The sequence below is a fragment of the Dinoponera quadriceps genome, unplaced genomic scaffold (assembly GCF_001313825.1).
Source record: "Dinoponera quadriceps isolate SergipeBrazil2010 unplaced genomic scaffold, ASM131382v1 scaffold323, whole genome shotgun sequence".
In the NCBI taxonomy this organism is placed as follows: Eukaryota; Metazoa; Arthropoda; class Insecta; order Hymenoptera; family Formicidae; genus Dinoponera; species Dinoponera quadriceps.
Genome location: NW_014554579.1, coordinates 194,720 through 218,397, shown reverse-complemented (window position 1 = coordinate 218,397; position 23,678 = coordinate 194,720). Strand labels below are relative to the sequence as shown.

The window sequence follows — 23,678 nt, the reverse complement described above, 5'->3', positions numbered from 1 at the left end:
ATCTATCGGATCACACGTCAGATGCAATGTGCATGACATTTTTCCTGGTATGCGCTCTAAAACCCTATCCAACGGATAGAGTAGTATAACCAAACATGATAAAGAAATCTTTTGGTCCCGATTGGTCAATCAACTGCTACCAGTTGAATAGGATTTTGGAACGTACCCCAGAAAATATCAATCCGATAGCCAATGCTCGTACGACAACGTAGCGAACGCTACCACCGTTGCCATCTCGCGGTCGTCCCGTGAAGCTCACGCTTTGACGTTTGCAGGGCTCGCGCCGACGCGTTGCGCAGTTCTGCTCGCGTGGAAAGTCAGCTCGGAGGAAAAATTTGTGACGTGCTTGACCTGTGTATCTCTCTCTTCTTCTTCCTTACTCTCTCCCTCTCCTTCTGTCGCGCGTATAGCTCCCAGTAAGATGCCCGTGTATTTGTGAAATATCGTGACCGCGCGCGGCCATCACGTTCCCTTACGACAGAATCAAGAAAAACGGCTGGCGAGGAACAATAATGCCAGGCGCGCGGAGGCGGCGGTGCGAGCAACGATAGCTTAGGTGAGTGAACGCGCGCGCTCAAGCTCCTTGGCGGCGAGCTACCGTCCCGCGACACTCACAGCTGGTAAGTCGTCGCTCGGTTCGTCTCGCGCACCACCGTGACTTTTTCCTGCTCGATGATCCGGTGGCCGTTGATCTGTCGGAGAAACGCTTTTTCGCGTCTCCGCCGTTACATAATTACGTGAAATATGCGAGTAACACTCTCTCTCCGAGAGGTTTTACGATCCTTATCGCTGCTCCGGAATGTCGCGAAACTGCTGTTATCGAAGCATCGTTTTTGCCTGCGTTTAAGACATTTCCACACTTATCGTGTACGGAGGTTCAACGCGTCGTGTGTGAGGCCGTACGACTAATGACCCATTTATAATTCACATCCGTGTACGAAGGCTATTAGCGTTACGGTGACAAGCGTTTCCTCAGCTTGTGGGTAGCCATCCGTCAGATTCGGCCAAGCAAACATTTTTTCCTTTGATAATTGTTTGATCGTCGTTATCTTCGACCGCGGTTTATAAAAGTTTCGTCATCGAGATACGTGTGCGAAATGAAAAAGCGATGTATATTGAGATAAAGTTATTCAAAAATCTTTTAGCGTATTTTTGTGGTAAATGCTTCGTCATTTCTACAAAGCCTCCTTATCTTTAAAATATACCTTTCTGTGTATTTATGTATGTGCGTATAAGTTTATATTTTTAGTTTATTCTTTAATTTACAGATCTCATAAAATTGCTGTTAATAGTCATACTGTCTCGCAGGCAGCATGAATGTAAGTATACAACAGATCTTGTGTTCATATTATGACTGACACGTGTAATATATAGCAGGATACTATGCGGTATGGTATGATATACTTTTAGAATCCTTACCGTGCTAGACCGACTAGATCTCGGGTGGACCATTCCGCTGCTTATGGAATACATAATCAAAATATGTGGATGCCTATGCCAAGACCACAGTCGGATATTTCGTCGTCAGCATCTATCCAGCAGCCATCTGTCGTGAATCAATCCAAACACACTAACAATACATGGAAGGATCCCTGGGATTGGAATCTGGATCAGCAATCAGATACTCAACAACAACAGCAGCAACATTATATACCCTCATATCCGAACCAAGGACAGTTGATATCCAATCCCGTCCAGGATCATTATTACAAAAACCTGAACAACGATGTGACCGATCTACTTAATCAGAACTCCGTGTCTGGCAGGAACACACCCAGGACAGAGTCTTCGCGTCAAGTTGGCCCGAATTACACGGATTCTTTCTACACGAACTACAATCAAAATCAGCAGTATCCGTTGCAACGTCGACAGGTCGCCACCGGTTACGAGCATTCTCAGTGGGCTGACGAACAGCAGCAAGCACAGAACGCCGCTGCATACACCGCGCAGCAGAGATTCGCGCCACCGCAGAAGGAGCCGCCGCAATCGAGCGCAGCGTCGCATAATTACAGCTGGAACAAAGATGACTCGGCGTCGCAGCATAATTGGCAGAAGTATACCGACATGCTGGGCCATGCTTGGCAAGACGAGCCGGTCGACAATGCGAATAACAAATGCGTGCAAATGAAGGAACATTCCATGTTGAACAGCAGACATCAGACTGTGAATGAAGCGGGTAACGCCGCAACGTCGACCCATCAACCTGTGCAAACGAACAACTTGGACGAGTCGTTCAACTCCTGGCAGTCTCCAGCAGATTGGAGGGTTGCGCAGAACGACTGGCAGGCGACGACACCGTTTCACTACGTACCCAATATAGATGACGAACAGCACGAATCGACGATCCCAGCGAAACCGAGCGACGTCAAGTCGACGACTGAGGAGAACGTCAGCGAGAACGACTTCCCTCCCGCGGACGAGTTATCGAGCAACCTCGGTCAGCTCAGTATCAACACGGCCGACGAATCGTTTAACATCCACTCCTCCGTGCCCGACAATGTGTTACCACCGGCGGAGAACTCATATCAGAGCGGCGCCGCTAAGGAGGGCAACGTCTCGCAAAGCGGATACGATCAGTGGTACAAGCAGAGCGCGTTGGAGAACACGTGGTACGGCAAAGATCGTCCACCCAAGCAGTGGAACGCCGAGCAGAATGTCGAGAACTACGAAAACATCCAGCAGACGTCGGACTTTGTGAACGTCGAGGTCGTCACGACGAGCTTGCAAGAACGCGATATCTACGGCTCGCGGGACTCCATCAACAAGGAGACGCTGGACAACGAGCCGAAACCGAAGGAGGCCAACCAGCGGGACTTCCGGGAGGAGGCGAGCAACGTCGAGGTGGTGCGTCCACCTTTGGAGCAGACGCCGGACAACTACGAGTTCGCGTCGAACGATAGGAACACATTTTTGGAGACCGGCGAACTGACCGATTCGCATCAGGAACACGAGCCGACCCCGCCCAGCCAGGACGACGAGAACGACGAAGTGCCTAACGATATTCCGTTCCTGCGCGAGGTGCCGGGCCAATCGAGCAGCATGGATCCGCGCAGGAACGATCCGACTGGTCAGGAACAGTACGGGCAGCGTCTGTCCGACCCGAGGAGGAACGATCCTTCGGGTCAAGAGCAACGTCGCGACGTTCCGCCAGGGCAGGAGAGAAACGCCGACTCGGACGCGCTGGAGCGACGGAACGATCCATCCGGCAGGGAGCGATCCTTGCCGCGCAACGATCCGTCCGGGGAGGAGAGGTCACGGCAGATCACTCTGGAGCCGAGCGAGACCCGCCAAGTACCCGGCAGGGAGCCCGAGGAAGCGGCGCAGCAGACGGACGCGGAGCTCCGGCAGATACCCGGCGGAGCGTCCCCGAACGACGTCGCGCAGACGTCGACGGACGACAGGACGGCCGGCCGAGTGGTCACCGGCTCCCAGGAGGTGGTGGCTGCGATGCAGCAAGATCAGACGAGCGACTCGCGTAACAAACGCGAGGAGGCGGTGGGCGCGTCTCAGGGTGAGAGCGTTCCGAATCGTCGGGACTCGGACGAAGACGACCAGTCCGGCAATAGTCGCGAGGATAGCAGGGAGAGACGACGGGAGGCCAGTCCCGATCGTCGGAGGTACGAATACGAGCGGAAGAATGCGTATTACGAGCGTGAGTACGAGGACGACTATTACTACGATCGCCGGCGCGACAACGATTTCGAACGCCGAGACGACGACCGCAAGCACAGTCGCGACGATCTGGATCGTAGGGAAGATGTGGTGGACAGAAGGATCCGAGGAAAAGAAGATCCGGATGAGAGGGACGGCAGGAGAAGGCCGGATGACCGCAGGAGGGTGGACGATCCGCGTCGTCGAGATCCGAGGGATTACGATTCGCGATTTTTCAGGGATCGGGACTACGTGGATCGCGAGAGACGAAGGGACGACAGGCGATCCCGACGGTACGACGACTACGATATGAGGGATCCGTACAGGAGAGAGTATTACGACGATCCTTACGGAAGAAGGTATGTTTCTCTCTGTATTGTGATATTGATATTTCAATAAATATTGATTCTGTCAGTTCCAGGCCCTCAAGTAGGTCTTCTTACAACGACAGGGACCGTGAATATTACATGCGTGCCAGGGATCCTTACTACGCTTACAACGGTGAGTGTTGCGAGAGGAAAAAAACGAGAGGCAGAAATGTTTACTCGTCTCTGTTAATTGCAGGATACGGCGGATATGATTATAATGCTCATTACGGTAACAATTACTACGCGTATCTCGAGAATCTACGCCGGACGAATCCTGCCGCCTATTCCGAGTGGTACCACAAATATTACAGCGGCCAACATCAGCAATCGCAGCACATCGCCAGAGGCGTCAGCAATTATCCGGAAGACAGAGCCAGCGTTCATTCGGGTCGTAGTTCTTGTGATGATAGGTACGCTTTTTGAAACATTCGAAAGGAGGCTTACTCATTCGTTTGTACGAGATTTTTGTAACGTTCGTCAGATTTTGTCCGAGTGCATGTTTCCGTTCGCCAAACAAAGCGCTGCACGTGCCTTATTTCGGATACTACGGATGGGCCGGGAATCTGCGGGAGCGTAGTCGCAATCTGTATAGGTGAGACCGAGACTCCCGACTCTCGGTTTAAGTCTTTTAAGCCGGAAGACGAAGCGTAGCTCGCTAGATGTACTAAAATCGACTGTTGTATCGCTATCTCTGCAGTTTACGGCCGCACTAAAATGCAGCTTCATAACGGGATAATTAAAAAAAAACTACTCGCTCTTACCGCGTCACAAGGATGCTCTCAAGAAAGTTCTGCCCTGCTTTTTCAACCAGCCTTTAGAAATGATCGATTTCGGAAGAATTTCACGCCATCCCGTGCACTTACATGCGCTTTATTTATTCATTCGCGTAATCAATATATCGACTTGCTTCTTCATTGTTTCAAAGAGAATCATATATTGATCTCAGGACCGCCGGTGACAAACGAACTTTAGGTGATATGTTGGAGGATTCGGCAATTACTTCGGCTCGGGTTACGCCGACCAAGTTTTCCACGTCTCACGCATACGGTATGGATTTTATGTGTTATTGTCGGGCGAAACGATGTTTAAACGCGAATTTGTCCGCAGGATGCTTCTCCATTGGATCTTTGGTACACGTTCATCCTAGTTACCCAGCCGACGGCGAGAGAGCTAAAGTCGACATTTTTCGTATAGACAACTTATTGTTGTACGATCCTGTCGCACGGGATTTACGATCGTACCCTGGACCTCTGATCAAGTTGGTATCATTCAGGACAACAGTGTGATACAAAGATAACGTGTGTATGACAAAATGCTTTTGATATTGCAGTGGCGTCACGCACAAAAAAACGATCATCGAATATTGCGAAAGTAAAATCAAGAGGGCAAGCGAGGAGATGGTCGACCGCGCTTCGTACATTTTGCTGTATGAACTGATGATTATGCTGATTCAACAGAACGGGGTAAATACATGATTTCTCCTCCCTGTTAAAACGGTTGAAAGAGAAGTCGCTTACTCTGCGTAGAACGTCGTCGGAGTCGATATCGCCACGCTCTTACTGCGTAACAAGGATGCTTATCCATACGACGCGAGCAAACCTAAATCCCAGGATGTGGGACGCAGGGAGTCCGTGATATCGCAACGATCCGGAGCGACGGGCGGTGACGGAAGTACTCAGGACATTTCCACGCTGTCCGACAAGACCGAAACCAAGCAACGAAAAACCATCGAGCAAATAACAGACGAGTTTAGAAATACGTTACTCTACGGCCTGGTTCAAGAAGCATTGGGTATGAATTGATAATATATAGTTGTAATCGACGAGTGCTGACCGGCTCCCTTTCCACGACAGAGTACGCGATGAACGAGGGACTCTGGGGCCATGCTCTCTTCTTGGCCAGCAAATTGGACAGACGCACACACGCTTCCGTGATGACTCGTTTTGCAAACAGCTTGCCGCCGCATGATCCACTGCAGACCTTGTACCAGCTACATTCTGGTCGCGTACCAGCCATAGTCACGGTGAGAAATTTCATGAAAATTCCTTCCTTTTTTTCTTCTGACATATCCGTTTTACAGTGCGTCGCGGATCCGCGTTGGGATGATTGGCGGCCTCATTTGGCCATGATTATCTCCAATACTTCGGCCAATCCTGAAGTGAACCGCCGATCGATAACCACCCTCGGCGATACATTGTCCGCGAGGGGGGACATCCACGCGGCGCACTTCTGCTACATCCTCGCGCAAATTGATTTTGGGGCCTACGGGACCAACGGAGTCAAACTCGTATTGATCGGCGCAAACCACAACAAGCCGTATTCCGAGTTCCTCACCACGGAAGCGGTTATGTTAACGGAGATTTACGAGTACGCTCGGAATCTCAGCGATCCGTGCTTCACACTGGTGGACCTGCAAAAATTCAAGTTCGACCTGGTCGTGAAAATGGTGGACTGCGGATTAATGGAGAAGGCTCTGCTATATATCGAACAGATCGCGACGAATGTCGCGAACGACGCGTCCAACTACAAGAGATCCTTCATCGAAGCTGTCTACACGTTGGGCGATCGAATCAAGTACCACGATCCAATTTGCAAAGATTCTACCGAAGATGCCGCGAATTTAATGTGGCTGAACAAATTGGCGGAAATAGTCGGGAAATATCAGGTAATTATGTCCGAATAATAGGATTGAACAATCGTTCGCTAAATTTCGAATTTTATCGCAGAACGGTGAAATGGCCGACAACGCTCGTGTCGATCCCCGTGCTAATGCGCAAAATCAGGAGATTCAAGAAATGAAGACGCAACAACAGAACTGGAACACCGTTCAATCCGACGGGCCTGCGTCGATGATGGAAGTCTCTTCCGGCGGCGAGGTCAAGTCAGACTGGCAACCTCTGTCTCTGCCTACGAACATTCAAGAAACGTACGATCCGCAATACATGAGAAGCATGGACGAGTCCGCTCAATATCAGCAGCAACAGCAGCAGCAGCAGCAAGATTATTGGAATCAGCAGTCGTATTATGAAGGCAATTACGGGAGGAAGGAATCAACGCCGTCCAACTGGCAGCCGGCCGATCAGGCTGAGATCGATAGCGCACAACAGCAGGACAAATGGAACTATGAGGTAAAACTGAACATCTCGTAGAGAGAGATTGATAGCTGCGCTTTTTTTTTTCCTTTTCATCGCCAGAAGACCATCGCATTTGTATTCTCATATTTGTGTAATTCATTTATACGACTCGTTTCTTTCTGTGCTGGTATTGTATTCATTTATTTTTATCAGGTGTGTAATCCATTTTGAACACAGAAAACATCTTTCTCTCTTGTTTGAACTAATTTCACACCCAACATTTGCTCCGAGACACTAACATTTTTCACCTGTTTCTTGGTGCTCGCACATCGAAAGGAAAGGGAAGAGAAAACGCCCACTCCCGAAGTAAGTAATTGTGGACTCACTCTGGATAATAATCCCGATCCTGTAAGCTCGCCGGATGCCGTTAGCGCATTACGACGCCGTAATGTTTCTGCGAAATCCATCGCATCAGCGATGAATAATATTAGTGCCGATGGCGTGCCGACGTTTTACGATCTGTCCGTTAATCTCGAGGCGAGGGCCTCTCGCAAGAGCATGAAATATCCTAAATTGACCGCGAGCTATCCGAAAATTCCGCCAAACCATCCGCGAGATATCAGGAGCCGTACGGACGCCACGAAACCGCCGTGTTCGCAACCACCGGTGTTCCTAAAATGTAAGGTCAGAAATAAGAGCCCGTCGGCGGACGACAAGATAGTGTCGCAAACCACCGACCTGGACATTCAATTTAGCAAGCTGAAACTCGAGTCTCTGATCGCGTCGACCGCCAAAGCGGTGGCTGCCGCGAACGAGCAAACTTTGAAGCAGTATTGTAACTTCGACGAGAAGAAAGTGATGAGGGTGGCGCCGCACATACGCCGCAAGGATGTCATTTGCGACACGGTGGACGCGTGGTCGAACGCCTTCGAATCGTCCGGGTACAAGCCGCTCGTTTTCGGTGGCACGTATCCGATCGATTTGCCGCTTAGAAACGTCTCCTCCGCTCAGAGGAACATCACTTACGACATTGATATTCCTACCGAGTGAGACGATGGTAGTCCGTAAGCGCGTATAACCAATATGAGATAATAATATGTGACTGTAGCTCTGTTATCGATAAAGGCGTTCGTTAGCGTCGTGAAACTTCACGAGGTTTCACGGCGTTATATAGTAAGTTCAATGTACGTGTTGTTAGCGTCGATCGTATAATAAAGTTTTGTCACACTATGCACTTGCTCGAACTTCTTGGGATCGCGTACGCGATCTTTCGTTAGCAATTCATCCGAACTTGTGTGTTTTTTTCCTTCCGTTTCCTAACGTTGATTTTACTTTGAACGTCTCATTCGCGAATTACCCCCCCCCNCCCCCCCCCCCCCAAAAAAAATACGAAGTATTTGATAAGTCTGTTTTCTCGAGAAGCGCTGATAAAGGGCCGATCTCGGTGATAAACTTTGCCGGGACAAGCTTGCGATGATCAATCGTATATTTTATTCCAGCCTATGCAGCCGACAATCTCCATGACGCCGTCGATGAGTAAGCAGTACGATCCGTTGGAGGAGTTAGATGCGCTCGAGACACCGAAATCCGCGACCGAGACGAAGAAAGCAGCCGAGAAAGCGACCGAGAAGAAAGCCGCTAATAGCGGTAGCTCCTGGTTCGGCGGCTTGTTCAGTAAACTCGCACCGAAGCCGAAAAATCAAATGATATTGCCGGACGATAGCAACCCAACGGTAAGTGTCGATACTTTTGGTAACAGAACGATCGCGAACAAACTTTTTCCCCGTGTTGTATCGCAGATCGTGTGGGATCCTGTCGCCAAGAAGTGGACGAACAAGGATGAGGATGGCGACAACGGTGCTGCGTCGTTGGCACCACCGCCGAAGGCGGCCGACGTGAGTTTCCGAGCACCAACAATGGAACGCAGCGGTCCGCAGCTTCTACCGGGCGCTCACAACGAGGATGCGGCGGCGGATCCTCCGAAATCGGTCACCGGTAGCAATATGTACAAACTACCGAAGGTCAGGAGCATGCGCGCCAATTACGTGGACGTGATGAATCCCGGCGGATCCAAAAGTAGCACTGCGTCGTCCAACATGCCCACCCCCGTGACGTCCCCGCTCGTACCGATGGCTACTTCGTCCCCGCAATTGTTCGTTCCCATGCCAAGTGAGTCATTCTTTCGATTCCGTCTCCCGGCTATTTTCTAAACGAGACGTTTGCCCGGCAGTTAACGATCCAACCGCTCCTGTGGATTTCTTAACTCCGGCAGCCGTCGCGCCATCCGGAAACGTCGCCGAAAATACGCCGCAAACAGTACGTATCTTCCCACGCAAATACACCAGCGAACCACGTTCATTACCTTCGATACCGTTATATTACCGTTACACATGATAGAGATCCCCTCGTGACAGACTCACGTTTGTTTCCCCTGCGTTGTGGCTGCAGTTTGCTGGTATGCAGCTTAGCCTTTCCTTCGGCGTGTCTCTGGAATTGTAATGTTAACGTTTCTTTTATTCTCCGAAATCTCGTTGTGGTAAATAATTTCTATGGTCGTTCTCTAGTTTAGTTGATGTTCCTCGAGGTATCGCGATCCTCACATTTATCATTGATGTCTCTTCATTTCCTCCGTCTAGTTGATCGAGAATCGTTTATGTGGAATTCTGACGAAATATCATGTTTTTCGCGATGTGGAGAAACGCTCGGATAGGTGCGGCCTCTGGAACAATTTCAACCGAATCCTCGGCAGGAGAGTTTGCCTTTTTAGAAACCGCCGGTTCAGATTGTTCCTCTCTTTGAAGAAGAACCGTCGGGAACAAATTGGCCGGATTTCTCCACACCGCGAAAGTCTTGACGTCTTGATTTAGGGACTAGCCAGCATTTCCCTGAACGGATTAGACACTCGCTGAAACGATGTTTCCGATAGCATTACTCAATACACACCCGAGTCGCTTCCTATGTTTAGTGAACGGCGAGTATTTGAGTACTTAGAGTTTCGCTACAGATATTCTTCCTCCTCTCTGTGTATCTCTGTGTTTAATCTGTCTTTTTATGTTCCTTTATGCAAGCAGTCGGGGAAGCAGAATGACGTAGCCAAATAATAATTATGCTAATAGTAAGGACATTCATTTTATTAATTTTACATGTCATTATTTCATGTCTTACACGCGCTTTATATGTACTACTCACCGCTTACGAAAATGCATTTGTATTTGTTGTATGTAAAATGTGTTGTATGTATAAAAAGTAGTGTAGAATTTCCGTGGTGTCATGTCCCGTGAGTGATTGTTGGTAATGGCTTTGCTCCTTTCCTCATTATTTATCATTGATTTCTTTCATTAATATGTGCACCGAATTAGTTGTACATTGAGTCAATAATGCCTAGCCACTTACTATATTTAGGATCATTATTAATTTTACCGACACGAGTTACAGTAAAGCTATCACAGTTACAGATTGGCCGCTTCGAGACATTGTGCCGCTTTCTCGAATAATCAACAGTTATGATGCAGGAATATCCAGACACGAGGATTGAAAGTTTCTCTCTAATAACTCTGGATCTAGCAAGTGGCCGGGTATTATTGACACTTAACGCAGAAACTACTGTGATACTTTTGGCTGTGGGCATTTTTTATGATCTCTCTTGTAAAATAATGCACTAACAGTACACTTACATCATATATATATATATATATATATATGTAATCGAAGCATGAAGAAGCGTCTTTCTCTAAATTCGCTAAAAACCTCACGCCATTAACAGTACACACGAGACGGTAATACCGATTTTCGCTGCGATTGTACTGCTGTGAGAATAGCTTTTATGCTTCTTTGTCGGACGACTTTGTATGTACAAACATACATACAGGACCCTGTTTTTTTAGCTGGGCCGAGCACGTGTGATGTGTAACCATACGATAAATCGGTATTACACAAGAAAAATACACTAATTACTGCGACTCGGTGAATAACTGTTAAGTGAGACGACATTGTTGTGTTGTATTTGGCATATAGCTCTCTCGCTGGAGCTCGACCAGCTCGTTATCACGAGAGGTGCAGAGTTACACAATGAGGGATCCGCGGCTCCTTCAACGGACCAAGGTAATCCAGCGGCTTTGATTCTTTACTCTCTCTCTCTCTCTCTCTCTCTCTTTGTATTTTATTCAAGGTAATCACACATTTACCGAAATGTCACTCAGCGCTACTGAGTACCATCATATTATTACGACCTGAATAACTGGGCTTTAACGAGTACGTGGATAAAGTAAGGGCATTTTCGTTACTTGCCGCTGCTTGTGTACTACTAAAATTTTAAGCTTAACGCTTATCAAACGCTATTTTCACGATGTCATTGGTCGCGATCACAAAATCATGGGGAAGCTTGGTGAAGGATATGTTGAAGGATATGTATATATATCGGGAGGGTTTTCAGGTTCTGTAAAAGAATTCTCGACTCGTTGATCGATTTTACTGTTGCCTTTATTATCATTTTATTGTCATGCTATGTAAAAATGGCGAATATTCGAAAAATGATAACAGTATAAAAGAATTTACGTTCCCTTACTGCTTACATATACGTTATTCTTTTTTCCCTGGCTAATTCATATTTATAACATTTTGTATTATATACAATATCACATATACATATATGTGTGTGTATATATGTATGTATATGTAATATACATTATCATGTATAAATTCATATCTCTATATTAAAAAAAAAAAAATATTAATTATCAAATAAGACGTTTTCACAAATTCGAAAAAGACTTTTCCATTGTTAGGGCATTTTAAACGTAAACTTTTCTCATACATACGACAATCTCTCTTGGGAGAGTGTTTTTAATAAAATTAATTTCTAGGGACCAATGATGTTCAATCCGAGTGACATGAAGGATCGTTCGGTGAAGAACATGCCAGCTAGCAGATATCCTCCGCGATAACTTCTGCGACCGTTCACGATTGGTTATTACTCAAATTAGGGGAATTCGTATCATTTTTCAATCGTGTTGATACATTGTGAATTTTCGTTTCTACGTAGAACTCGACAGCGTCTGTAAAATAGTGACGGACGGTGGCACGTACAAGACACATGTCTTTACATCAATCTTTCATCACGTTTTGTTTATCGTATGAAGAATTAGGGTCGAATACGACATATTCGAAGAGGAAACAGTTCCCATATGGTAAAAGGAAATAATTTTAACGATATAATATTCGTGGCGCGTATCTCACCTAGTGAAGTATAGTTGTTGATTTGCAAGCTCTTTTCCCTTGTTCACTCTTCGGCGAAGAATACGCGTCCGAGAGAATAATTTTCACGGAATGTTTCGTAACGAATTCATTTCGAAGCTGGACATATTGCTTTCGATTTTCAGTTATGCATTTGCATAATCGCGAACGGATTAATCGCGCGTTCTAGAGAAATGCGCGAGCGCATTCCCGTTATTATATTCGCTTAGCTCGTAAGTATTGTCATCTTGTACCGGATTTGATGTCATGCGAAATCCCGCAAGCACGAATTCGCGCTAGTGAGATGTAAAGAAGTTTTTACCTGCAACATTATACATATAGACATCTATTTAAGTTGTACGGATGAATAGTCACTCGAAGTGGTCTCGATGATGATAGCGAGAATTATAGCGCTAATTGTAGCTCAGTTATCGCAACGTTTGTTACAACACACATGGCCTCGGTATTATATATTATATGTATACACACACGTGCTGTAATTCCAAGTCTGATTTTATACGTCGGGGAAGGAGCATCGCGTGTAGAACCGGTAAATACGGAAAGATGATGTTATAGAGATATGAAAATTTTATCGACGATGTATGAAGGATCACGTTATCACGCGAGAGAATGTGTATAATAGAGATGTTGTTATCCATATATAGACGTCGGACTACATTACGATATAATGATATACGATACACCAATAATAACACACACAACTGCCATCAACGTGGATCGTGCGAAGAGTGATGTGAGAACGTTTGTATCGCGATTCGTTTAGGCTTATAAGATTCATCCGCTGATTGATGTCTGTATCCCTGGAGGAAGATTCTCCGTCGGTTCTAAAGGTTGTGAGTGCGATTCGGGCGGAGAGGGGAGGGGACGAGGTAAAATGGCGTTGGAAACAGATAGAGAGATAGTTGTTTCAGTGCTTGTCGGCACGCGTTGCGTATAAGTTGCGCTCCATTTGTCACCTCGTTCTGTCTCGAGCGGATAGCGTTGAACGAACGCGATTTTAGAAAAAAAGTTTCCGTGAAAACGACGCTGTCTTCGAGTTCTCTCTCATCAGTGAGTTACTGACTCATATTGAAATTTTTCACAGAATCATTCAGAAGCGCGCGACAGATCCCCCCTAGTGGAAGCTAGAGACGCTCGTCTCTTGCCATTAATCACAGCTAGAACAGACTGGTTTAGGTCAATTTTTGTAAATTATATGACTCACGCGATACATTTTATATTTGTGACATACCAATTGAATGTACTCACTCGGTGCATATGTTATATATATACGTCGGGAGTTCACTTCGAAGATTTGCTAGCTTGCGAGACGGAACGGAATTCCCTTCTGTAATTTTAACCGCCGTGCAATACAACGTTCGTTGAAGATTTACGGATGCGCGTGTAGATGTGAATACATTTGTATAAACGTAATACCGATTCTTTCGCGTAAGATTCTGTCTCAAATTCCGTTTCGCGAGTTATCGTCTGGAGTGTACTTGACGAGACAATGAATATCGTGGAGATTCCGCCGCGTGTAAGTTGTGCATGCACGAAAGTCTGAGAGATTTGTATATATACCGTGTTTAAATGTAGCTTTCATAAGCTCGTGAAATCTGAATTGTTTATACATAGAATTTGCTTATTTTTCACTACCGAATTATTATTTCATAAGACACCGTTGCGCTTTCATCGAATGAATGAACGAACGAACAACCAGAACGGCTCTACTTGTGGTAAATGGCAGTCTTTATTACGACCGTCTCGCTACACACAGTTAATCTATGTAATCGAGTAATTTCGTTGAAAGCCTGCGTATAGTCTTAGCGTGACGCGTCGACATGTTACATAGACACGCCTTCAACACTTACGCGTAACGTTTAATGGTGTAATCGAGATTTCGGGTGGTGAAACACGTGCAATCGCGTCAACTATAAGCGACAATGTCGCCCTTTACCTACCTACCTATTTGCTTATCATTTACAACACATGCGTCGTTGAACGCATCTTTACTTTCTAGCGACATCTCCGTTCGCGGCGGGGACATCGTCGTTGTAGAATGTTACGGTTGGTTGGTGCAATCGATCCGCCCGAGAGCTCGAATGGTGATAGATAAACTGTTATGGCAGAATGACATGTGTGAAGAGAGAGAGAGAGAGAGAGGATGTTAAGATTAGCCTTAAAGTTGAACAGAAGTATTAATTGAGCTGTAATGTATGTATAGGCCCGGTTTATAAACGACGCGATTCGTCTTGATGTAACATATTACGTACTGTACACGTTTCACGCACTTTCCAATTCAAAGTTGATGTATGTTTATGGGAAACACGGATTATAATGATAACAATTACATACACTGTATATTATATTATAATATTATGATTACTGTCATATTATTATTGATATTATAATAAAGAGTAATACAAATCAGCGCGAAGTGACTGGTGGTCTCCGGACGAACACGCGAGGATGCGAAGGATCTGATGGGACGAACACACAACACAATGCGGACGGATTGGTTCTTTTTTTCGATCCTTTTATTAAGTTTATCATAATGATTTGAATCGATACAATGATTTCTGTGGTATACTGTCGTCTTTCGGGCCACAACGTCGACGATCGTCTCTCTCGCGCACGGACGTTATTATTATTCTGAGATCATACGTGTGTGTGTGCTTCGTATCGAAATATCGGCAACGAGCGACTCCAGGCCGGCGCCGCGTCCCCGCGGCGTGAAAAGAGCGCGAGGACGCGCGCGGGCGTCTGCGTTGCACGCACGTTGAAAGAAATCAATTCCAAAAATATCTCATCGTCTCTCTTGAACTTTTCCCCGTGGCTCGCGAAAAATTGGTCGACGGGCAGATGACGCGGGGTTGTAGGCGACGGTAAAGTGGGGTAAGGGCTTTCGCGACGACAATTAACGACGCCGTGACACCGATGAGACTTCCGAGAGAGCGAAAAAACGTAAATGCGGTTTAACAATCAGCGTTTTTTTTTTGCTTCTTTTTTCTTTAATCAGCGTGCACGCGTCGAGCGAACGGCTCGATCACCGGCGAGTTTATTATTACTATTATTTCCACTTTGCCTGCCTTCTTCTACTAATATCGTCTAAAACGGAAGTTGGAGAGATCGGGATGATCGAGGTTGAGGACGAGGGTGGCGGCGGGGGAAGAAGGAAGGATGAACGAGGAGATCGGAAGGGCTGGAGAGAGAGTGTGAAGGATATAAATATATAATAATATCTTATACCGCATGTGTGTATTCGTAAATGTTAAACGTTATATCTTTCTCATCTCATTCTCACTCTGTCTTTCTCACACACACCCACACACACACTCGCTCGCTCTTTCTTTCTCTCTTTCGCTCGTTCGCACATCGCGTCGGTATTATCGATCTGTATTTCATTTTTTTTTCATCTTCGTTTTGTCCTCGTTTCATTTATTAAATGTTACGGTAGAGCCTATAAGGGACGCCCGAAGGCGTGCTCACAGCGAACTTCGGGCGCGCTTTTCTCGTATACTAGCTGTGCCGGAACGCACTTGTACTGGTCGCACGATCGGCGAAGGATTCGGCTAAAGATAGCATGACGTTGGGACCAAGTGACTCCCAGGGGATCGTCTGAGAGAAAGAGCTTTTCGAGCAGTCGTTGATTCTTGATTACAACTCTATTTGCGCGATCGTCGTAAATCAAATCCGTTTGTATCGTCGTATGCGCGCTATTACTTGTACGCGAAAAATGACAATCCCCTCCCAAAATTGCGCAAAGAGAATCATACGCTACGCTCGGAATTACTCGGATCGTTTGAGAAACGCTTCAGTTAAAAAAGATCTACGTAAAAACGGAGATCGAGTCGAGATTGAATTACAAACGTGATGGGGCTAATAAACCGTTGAAGTGTTAAAAAAATTGCATTCGTCAGCCGATCTTTAGCCGAGTGATTCGCTCGCGACATATTATTTAACAACAGAGTTTAACCACCTAATCGTTCGGAGGATACTCGTAATTCTCACCTTCGCATCGCCTTCGTTTATACAATAAGTGGGATATCCTTTTCTTCCTCGTTTACCTATGCGCTAGGTAAGAAATCATCGGTTCGCAATTCACTACAAATAATCGATCGATGGACGATAAACAGAGAAAAAAGTCAACCGAGGTGTGAACGTGTCCGAAAGGAAAAGAGAAGTACGTCTCTGGAGATGACGCAATAAACTTTAATAACGTGTAGCAATGATACTTATATCATCGTCATAACGATGCAATTACAGTGCGATTATCACAATGCGAGAACCGCCAATAATAATAGTAATTGTAATAATAAAAATAATAATAGTACTAATAATATAATAATAATAGAAATAATATTAATAACTAATAAAATAATAATAATAATCCTCGTCGTACTAATTACCATCGTCGTTACAATGATGCACTTAATCGTATAGTTGCCTAGTTATATCCTCTTTTATATATACCTCTATATATATATATAATATATATATATATATATATATATATATACATAATATATATATATATATAATATAGCTACAATATATATTTTTCGTGTTGAAAAATCGTATACATTAGTGTTGTGTCGCAGGACCATTGCTTCGTTTCTCTCTTTCTCTCTCGCTCGCTCTCTCGTCCTTTCTTTCTTTCTCTCTCATTCTCGTTCGTTTCCGCACTGTTTTTTTTTCTCTCAATGCTACATATATCATTCCGTTCTGCAATATATCTTTTTTGCTCTTAATGGATCGCTGAGAGGGGGAAGGGTAAGGGGGAAAGACTGTCGTCGATGGCTGGAAGCATTCGTGTTATGGTGGAGTTCTCGAGTCTCAGTCATAGCGAATCGGCGAAAACGTCGCTTTGGAGAACGAAATCGTCTTCTCCCGCTGAACGTTTACGGCATTTCGTCGCGGTGATCTTGGGAACGTTTCGCCCGTAAAAAGCTTATAAATACGAGAAATCAGTGCTCGCCGGTGCGGCGAATATATGTGGGTCGAGTTTATGCTGGCCTGACGGGAAAAAAAAGTGCGTCGCGCGACGCGTTGTTCTCCCGATGAATTGAACACTGAATTGAACGTTGATCAGTTCGACGGCGAGCAGTCAATTCCCGACGAGGAGAAACGGCGTCTTAACCTTTAGAGGGTCGGAAAGCCAATATATTGGCGCTACCCATGATCGATACTTAGTGTATGGTCAATCCATGATATAAGATACCTTTTTTACCACTTTACTAAGGCGGATATGCCCTCTCAAATCCCGGCGGCCCTCTAAAGGTTAAGGAGATGTCGCGAGAACGGATCCTGTCGCGCGTTTTCGCGTCACGCCACGCATCGATGTCTCCGATTTCTATCGAAGGCCTCGCTGACGCAAGATGGATATGCGAGGTTTCGCGCGGACGAAACGCTGGTGCCGGACTATGGGTAAGATAGCATGAGATCAGCCGTTCGCGAGAGAACACGAGTGCCTCCAGACACGAAGCGCGTTTACGTAACCTTAATAGCTTAATATCGATTTTTAGTTCGTATTACCCGCCGTTCAAAGGCGAGCCTCGGATCACAGATAGTGAGGTGATCGGATTGCGCGAGCGTCATCGCGATAACAATGCGGTCGTCTCTATCGTATATTTTTTTTTTCTACCTTTGCATCTCTACCTCTTTCTCTTATTCTTCGCTCACACTCTCTCTCTCTTTCTCTCTCTCACTCCCTCACTTTCACTCTTTCTCTCTCTATTCTGTTTTTAAGTTTTGTCAGTATGCGTTCTTCCTGCGTTTCTCCTAAGGATTTCAAGGCGACAGCTCCTGAAAACAAACAGCATCCGGCCGTGTACGCGCGCGAATTCACAGTGGCACATGAGAAATCGTCCGAGGAGATTTGCAAGAGGGATCCGTCATCGAATCGTCATCGAGAGATATTACTCGCGACGATTCCGCGATCTGGCCGTGCGACACGCTACGTTAAGGGAAATTTCGTTTGTTCATTCAGAAAAATTGCGTATATGCCAATATGCTCTCTCCGATGACCGTGCCTCTCGAAACCGAGAGACACTTTCACGAACGCGCGCGCACGTCCGGGCTCGAAGGATATCTTTTTTTTCTCTCTCTTCGAAACGCAATCCTCGTGTCCTCTGCTCGGTTTCGTTATAACAAGAGATCTTTCTTCGCCTGCGAGTGGCGTGCCATTTTTATACAGATACGAAAGTAGAGAATATATATATATATATATATCTATATATATATTTTTATACACATGTATACGTATACACAATATATATATGTACCTACGTACGTACGACCAACTAAGGATAGACAGGCGCAATCACGTGTGTGTTTCGGCTGGCGATCGAATCCGATTGTGATCGGCCGCGCGCTTCGAGTTCGATACTTCGTTGTGTCTCTCTGTCGAGAGTGGCGGTCAATCGGAGGCTCTCGAGTCGCCACCGATCTCGGATTCGATGCCGTCTGTATGTGCGTGTATGTCGGATGCAATGAGCGTGTATATCGGACGGTGAAATCAAACAGAGAGACTGAAAGAAAACGAGTGTCGAGGGAACGAATTTTATAACGAGATTCCGTGCCGGGAGGGAAGAGGAGAAGAATGGAAACATATGCAACAAAGAAAAAGGAGCGGCGAGAGAAGGGGGGAAACGGAAAGAGCGTATTTGATAATGGTGATTGCCGAATTCGCTCGCGGTCACAGGTCATGCACATCAATTTTCTAACGCAATCGCCTGTTCAGTGTCCGCATGTCCTCGATGGAATCGGGACGCGAATGATTAAAAGTGCGCCAGGGTAGGTTCAAACTTAGAGACGCGCTTTCTTTTCTCGCAATAAGGATCACGCAAAAGGCCATTTCCATACTTCTACAGCCAGTCCTTTTCTTTTATTTTCATAGTAGGTAGTAGGTTCGATTAAAAATTTATTCGCACAATTTTGTCTCAATTTCCCCCATGTTTACACAATCAAAGGTACATTTACGTAAATAAAAAAAAAAGAAAAAAAAGTATCATTTAGGTACATGTTTGTAAAAACGGCTCTTGGATTAATTTTTTTCATTTCACCGAGTTTTGTCACATCTACGAGATATAAACCGTCTGTCTTCGCTTTTACACGATCAGCGTAAAACGTCGGAACATCACCTTTTCCCGAAAAGTTTGAACTCCGTGTTGCACGCGAACGTCGCAAAAGGAGCTTTTTCGAAAGAAGCCGAACTCAGAAAATAAAAGAACGTATTTTTGAGCCGAACTCAAGAGACATTCGCCAGCATCACATAATGAGGGCTAATAGACTCGGAAAGACGTTCAAAATGGTACAAGACGTAAAGAAGATACAAGAAAAGAGTCGTATCATGTTTGTGTAAGTTGAAGAAAGTGTGGCGGAAGACGAGACCTCGCGCGGGTACCGGCGTGCTTCCTACCGTGTGTATGTCGTTTCGTGGCGGGTGAATGTGATTCCGATCTATCCCGTTCGCAATTCCTCCACCTGAAGAGTACGGAGTCTATTGTCTCACGGAGAAACGAACGAGAACTTCCGTCGCGAAGAGAAGAGTGTCTAATCGACCTAACGCGTTTCCATTCCTTTTCGCTCGGCCGAGACTTCCCGCGCTCTGTTATAAGGCAAGACCGGATTTATAACGGGGAATATAGGCGAAGGAGATGTAGAGTGTGCCCACCCGATCCAATCGTCCTGCGACAGACGACGATTCATCTCGCTTTCACGACCGAACGAGAGCTCGAGGTGTAGTTTTTCCTACGTACGACTTCGTTAAATGATGAGCAACACAGCTGGAGAATTCAGTAGCGGCGCGACTCCAGGACAGTTTACCCCCGGGAACCACTCATCTCCCGCGAGACGGACGTTTCGTCGCTCTTACACGATCCGCACGTCTATTCGTACCTACCCTCCCTATGATACAATCGAATGATAAGAATCGCCCACGAACGAGAGCGCCGCTCCGTTTTAGGAACACTGGCTGAACCGCGTCGTGTCTCACATGTGTGTTTTCCTCGCGTCTACACCGAGAAATAAATGCGGTGAAGCCAACGGGACTCTGCTTGGACGAAGGAAACTCGTTCGGGCAAATAATCGATAGATTGAAAAAATTATATAGTTGCTGCAATGATTTATCAATCGATTCACACAATCATCGCGATTTAGTAGTTAGTAACTATGTCAACATATTGTTGCACGTATAATTTGTTCAGGAGACACAATAATTGTTCGAACGAAATTGATTTTGTCCACCCAACCGCATTTTTTCTCTGTGTGTGCTTATGTGTAGGAGTATAATGTGTGTATCGGGTGGTCTTGCTGTGTCATGTCGGTGGTTATCGTTTCTCTCGCTTGCTCGCTCGCTCGCTCGCTCACCACTCACTCTCACTCTTTATACGTTTCTCTTCCACAAACATTCCGTTCTGAATAACACAACTCTTGCGCTTGTGTTCGTCTTCGCACTTAGGAAAAAAAAGAAAAAAGTAAAATATATGTATATATTACGTATATATATATATATATATATAATCTTTCTTTTCCACAGTCTTAGACGCGCGGTCGCTTTTCGTTTTCCCGGTCGGAATCAGAATCCGCTGAATCGTGGAGGGGCGGAAATTCGGGCACCGCCTCGCGCTGTTGCATCCATCCCGCCGCGCCTGGCCCCCCAGCCAATGCCTTGCCCTGCGTCATTTTTCGATTGTTTGTTTTTTGTTTTGCAATTGATTTTTAGCCCTCTGTCTTTATCCCCTGCAGGATGGCGACAAAATTGCGTGTCATTGGTCACTAAGCCTCGCCTCGACCCGTTTTTTTTTATTTATTTTTTTTTTAAGAGAGAACTTGCTTTGTCACGCTTTGCTCAAGAGAGAACATTGAGTCTACCCGCGTGGCTGGACCCACGGGTATGCCAAACCTTCTCAAAGCACGGCACGTCGCGTTGGCGTTTCGCGCGCGGAACGAGAGATCGTTGTGGTCGTTGTCGTCGCGTCTCGTGTTGCGTTACGTTGCAAGAAAGAGTAAAAATTCATCAAAGACTCGTCGAAAACCTACGTTCTATCGTGCGAGACTTATCGACAGAATCTATTTCGCGGCTTCCGAAAAAAATAACGAGGAAATTCGATATTTCGCGACTGTTATTTTAATCGCCAGCGACATCGTCATTATTACGTCTCTCGTTTCTTCGCGAAGCGAAAGGAACGCTCGGTTTCTTATTCACAAAATGTCTCATTCGGTCGTCTTATTGTTACCCCAGTAAGGCAATCGAAACCGATATTGAATAGAGAAATCCTCTCGAATTCGTCAATACAACGTGCCGATCTCTATTCTACTGTCTACCCGAAACTTTGCATAACGAACTACAAAATTGAGTATGAAATTCTGATCACACACATTCGCTCCTTCTCTGTCACTCCTCTTTATCCCCCTCCCCTTCTCTATGAATCTTTCGCCTGTTCATCCAAATATCCCCCAATCGATCATTTCTCAAACGAAAACAGATAAAGGCACACACACGTACTACCTTGTAAAACCAGACACGCGTGGGCCTCCGAAAGCAGCGCTGTCGATATTCATAGAATTATTCTCCGCAGATTATGATCACGTTTTCTCCGCAGTGCCCTCCATGGCTCGTCATCGATCGTTGCAATAATAAAGGAAAGGAAAACGACAGGTGAATTTCTCGCTCGAAGGCTCACGCGCATCTTGATATTCTACATGCAGCCATGCATGTCATGAAAAGTATCCGCCCTAATTTCTCCAACTATAAGGTGTAACAACGCCGCCTCGTTTTCCTTCTATCAGCCTATGTACATATAAGTGTGTGCGTATGTATACGTCGGCGAAGAACTACTTTCGAGAGTAAGTCTAGAATTGAAGTCGTATGAAACCGTAGCGCGCAATGCGTAGGGTGCGTGTATCTCCGCCGTACGTGCAAACGGGAGATTCGCGTGATTCCCCCGTCACAGTCTCTCTTAGACGCCGAAGCTAAAAAGAGAAATAGCAAAAGTGCTCCTATTCGTTGCGCGAATATAATTTCAAGCCCGCGAGATTTCTTTTTCTTTCCTTCGCCCCGACGTCGCCGAGTCCCGCGACCGGAAGAATCGTTGTTAAACTAACGTGTCCTTTCCTCAGCATCGTCCGAGACACATAATGCGATCGATCGGGTTAACTTATCGCTTGCTGCCACCAACATTTGTTTTTCTTTACTAATCTACGTAACAAATGACCTATCTAACATATTTGTACAACCTAAGAAAGAAGAAAAAATAATGAAGAGTATGAAGATTTATCCCGTTATCAAAAATCTTATTGCACACTTAACGAGATCTAATTCTAAGGGAAGAGCTCGAGGACGTCTTTCTGGAGGGAATAGTCGCACACGGACGAAAGGTCCTTCCTCCTGCGGGAACTCGACGAAGAACCCCGTAGGATCCTCCGAGAGAAAATTCGATTTGCGTGTAAATACGCGTGTCCCAGCGTCGCTCTGTGCCGATTCTTCCGATGCTGATGCATTCTTCCAGGATGCGGAGCGGCGCGACGCGAGGTCGGCGAGAGAGATCAGTTTCGGACGCACACGTCGGGGAGAGAATTTGATCGTCGTCAACTATCGAGACGTGCGTCTCCTCTCTTCGTGACGCGTCGGGCTTCCTTCCTTTCATGAGATTCCCGTCCGTCGTCGCCACGATGAATCGGAATTTGCCCGTCCCGAATTACCGAGGAGCGCGTTCAGAGCGCCGTCGAGTTTCGATTTATTCACATTTTTAACAGGCGCCGACGGTAGTCCTTCCCCCCAGGCGGCTTGGTTCGAAAATAAGTTCCACCGCTGTTGGGCTCTGCGAGCGGAAATCTTTTTCTCGCGACGCGCAAGACGGTTTCGTCGAAGCGTATAATTCGAAGCAGATATCTCGAAACGTTCGCGGAATATACGCACGTCTCTGTATATTGCACTATCGATGAGTTAATCAAATGAGAGCCGCGCAAACTGGCACACCTCGCAGAATCCCAAGTTCGTTGCTAGAGTTCTCTCGCGAAATCTTCGACCGCCTCTCTCTTTCTAGAAACAGTTTTAGGGACTCGTTGCAACGGGAGTTGTACGTTGTCCGGAAGCGGCTCTCATCAGCTTCTAATCCCGGATCACTCCCTCTATTTCTTTCACAACTTCTCTCAGTGTTTCTCTCGTTTTTTCTCGTATCAAGTTTACAGCGAGTAACTTTGCTAGGTACGAGCGTTTTAGACCGGCCTGACGCATCACTGGGAACACAAAAAAAAAAGCACGAGAGGGCAAGATCAGTGTGTGCACGCATTAGTCCCGATTTTCACGCTCATAATTTTCCCCGCATTTTGTGCAACCTCTCTTTCTCTC

At 46.1% G+C, this 23,678-nt stretch overlaps 2 protein-coding genes across 18 annotated transcripts in view; one reads left to right on the top strand and one right to left on the bottom strand.

The window, feature by feature from the left end:
- Positions 1–267: 267 nt before the first annotated feature.
- On the top strand, positions 268–14,755 carry LOC106752154. 13 transcript variants are annotated; one of them, XM_014633651.1, is made up of 19 exons: positions 271–556; positions 1,269–1,319; positions 1,411–4,010; positions 4,067–4,152; positions 4,216–4,429; positions 4,966–5,066; positions 5,127–5,277; positions 5,350–5,482; positions 5,546–5,810; positions 5,873–6,042; positions 6,100–6,684; positions 6,746–7,147; positions 7,430–7,459; positions 8,593–8,826; positions 8,893–9,262; positions 9,324–9,409; positions 11,108–11,194; positions 11,262–11,357; positions 11,956–12,044. In XM_014633651.1, exons 2-18 carry the CDS (start codon positions 1,314–1,316, stop codon positions 11,328–11,330), a joined length of 5,589 nt encoding a protein of 1,862 aa, XP_014489137.1. In that variant the 5' UTR covers positions 271–556; positions 1,269–1,313; the 3' UTR covers positions 11,331–11,357; positions 11,956–12,044. The 13 variants fall into 13 exon arrangements, with proteins under 13 accessions (XP_014489147.1, XP_014489136.1, XP_014489137.1 ...); XM_014633649.1 differs by lacking the exon at positions 11,262–11,357 and having other exon boundaries at positions 11,956–14,755; XM_014633653.1 differs by lacking the exon at positions 11,956–12,044 and having other exon boundaries at positions 11,293–11,347.
- Positions 14,756–14,840: 85 nt separating this feature from the next.
- The window catches only part of LOC106752155 (homeobox protein extradenticle), a 43,603-nt gene continuing 34,765 nt past the window's right edge, over positions 14,841–23,678 (bottom strand). For 3 of the 5 annotated variants that reach the window (XM_014633662.1, XM_014633664.1, XM_014633663.1), the window contains one exon: positions 14,841–21,001. In XM_014633662.1, coding sequence (XP_014489148.1) covers positions 20,867–21,001 — 135 coding nt within the window. In that variant the 3' untranslated portion in view covers positions 14,841–20,866. Of the gene's footprint in view, positions 23,567–23,678 lie in introns of all 5 variants that reach the window. The other 2 variants (XM_014633666.1, XM_014633668.1) reach the window with 2 other exon arrangements.

Excerpts from the sequence above, each read along its gene's own strand:
- LOC106752154 (XM_014633648.1), top strand. Across the intron at positions 8,827-8,892 it reads CGGACGATAGCAACCCAACG|ATCGTGTGGGATCCTGTCGC; the intron begins GTAAGTGTCGAT and ends GTTGTATCGCAG. Across the intron at positions 9,410-9,789 it reads CCGAAAATACGCCGCAAACA|AAACGCTCGGATAGGTGCGG; the intron begins GTACGTATCTTC and ends CGCGATGTGGAG.